The following is a 1,587-nucleotide window of genomic DNA, read 5'->3' as shown; positions in this document are numbered from 1 at the left end:
ATCTCCACAAAAAAGATCAAAAAATTAGCTGGGTAGGGTGGCACATGCCTACTACTCGGGAGGCTGAGGCTGGAGGATGGGTCACCCAAACCCAGAATGAGGCTGTGGCAAGCCATGATCATGCCACCACACTCCAGCCTGAGACCTCCCCAACTCAAAAAAAAAAAAAACTTATCAAAAGGGTATGTGAAATTAATTTATGGCTTATATTAAGCTCCTGATCAAAACAAGGCAATTCAAATCTAAAATGTGTTCACTAGATATACCCCAGGGAGAGACCTTAGTTGAACAACTGTAAAACTTAAGTTTTTCTTCAGTCTAATTTTCTGTCAGAGCATGTCTAACTAAGGCTTTGAACCTACTTCAAACTACATGAGGGTAGTCTTCAAGTATTCCTCACTCTATCAAAAATAGTGGGCCAGAATGGCTAGATAAGGATTTGTTGGAAAACAAAGTTTACAGGTGAGACTGACGAAGATAAGGCTCATGATTACCCTCTGCAGGTCAAGGCATGGAGAAAAGCATTTCCTTGAGGCAAGCACTTCACGACTAGCTGGTTTCTGTTAATTCTTGCGTAAATCACATTCTGTATTCATACAAAAACAACTTAATGTTTTTTCTCTGACAAACTGTACATATAGAAACAAATTTCCAACGGACATGAACTTAAATTCGTGGAGGTGCTCCATGTCTCGTGACACTTAAAAAAAAATTCCAGCCTTTATCTTCACAAAACAACATGGGAGTTGGGAAATGAGGGTGGACAGGACAAAATAAGGCCAGCTACTCTGGGTAGTTGGCAGCAGTCTCTTCATCTTGAAGATGTCACTGGGGGCTCCTGGGATTTAGCCGCCCCAGAAAGGAATTCAGGGCTACGATGGTACAGGCTTCCTTGTCCACAAGCTCTTAAATACTGTCCAGAGAGGCCCAGGGGTAGGTGCTCAGCCCCAACTTCTACCGACCCCTTCCACCTCCCCTTGAAGATCCTCGCCTCGGCGGGCCAGAGTTCATGTTACTCCCTCTACCCCAGTTGCTGCCACTCCGGCCTCCTCGAGAAGGGGTGCCACTGCCTGGAGGGCCCCCAAAAGGTTCATCTCTGTGGTATCCATCGTGATGATCTCCATCCAAAGAGCTGGAACGCCCAGATTTTGGCACTCTCTGGGAAGGTCCTGGGCCCCCTCGGCCTGAAATGAAACACAGATTTCACATGTGACCTTTTGCATTCGTGACCGTTTGTCAGTTAACTCCTGGTGCAGACATTTACTCTGGTGACAGTGGGCCACTTCTGGGAGGTGCTGGGGAGACTGGCAGTATTAATGGCACAAAAATGGTGGTCGGCACCTTCCTGACCACCACCTCCTTCCCATCCTGGTTCATGGCCATGGCCTTAAGCATAAACTATACCCATGTCCCCAGGGCCACATGAGAGATGAGCACGGAGCACCTTCAGGGAGACCACACAAACTAGGCTATGTCTCTAGACAATGAGAAGCCTCTGATGGCAGTGGGGTGTTTTGAGGGAAGATATTTTTTTTTGAGTTGGAGTCTCACTCTGTTACCCAGACTGGAGTGCAGTGGCCGCTCCTG

The 1,587-nt window shown here is 47.2% G+C and overlaps 1 protein-coding gene across 1 annotated transcript in view; it reads right to left on the bottom strand.

The window, feature by feature from the left end:
* Positions 1-554: 554 nt before the first annotated feature.
* The window catches only part of WDR33 (WD repeat domain 33), a 73,317-nt gene continuing 72,284 nt past the window's right edge, over positions 555-1,587 (bottom strand). The window contains exon 21 of the mRNA XM_008050566.1: positions 555-1,184. Within this exon, the coding sequence (XP_008048757.1) occupies positions 955-1,184 (230 nt within the window). The 3' untranslated portion in view covers positions 555-954. The remainder of the gene's footprint in view (positions 1,185-1,587) is intronic.

Source organism: Carlito syrichta, unplaced genomic scaffold (genome assembly GCF_000164805.1).
Source record: "Carlito syrichta isolate Samal-C Ts95f unplaced genomic scaffold, Tarsius_syrichta-2.0.1 Scaffold151581, whole genome shotgun sequence".
Lineage (NCBI taxonomy): Eukaryota > Metazoa > Chordata > Mammalia > Primates > Tarsiidae > Carlito > Carlito syrichta.
This window is presented reverse-complemented; position numbering and strand designations above follow the sequence as displayed.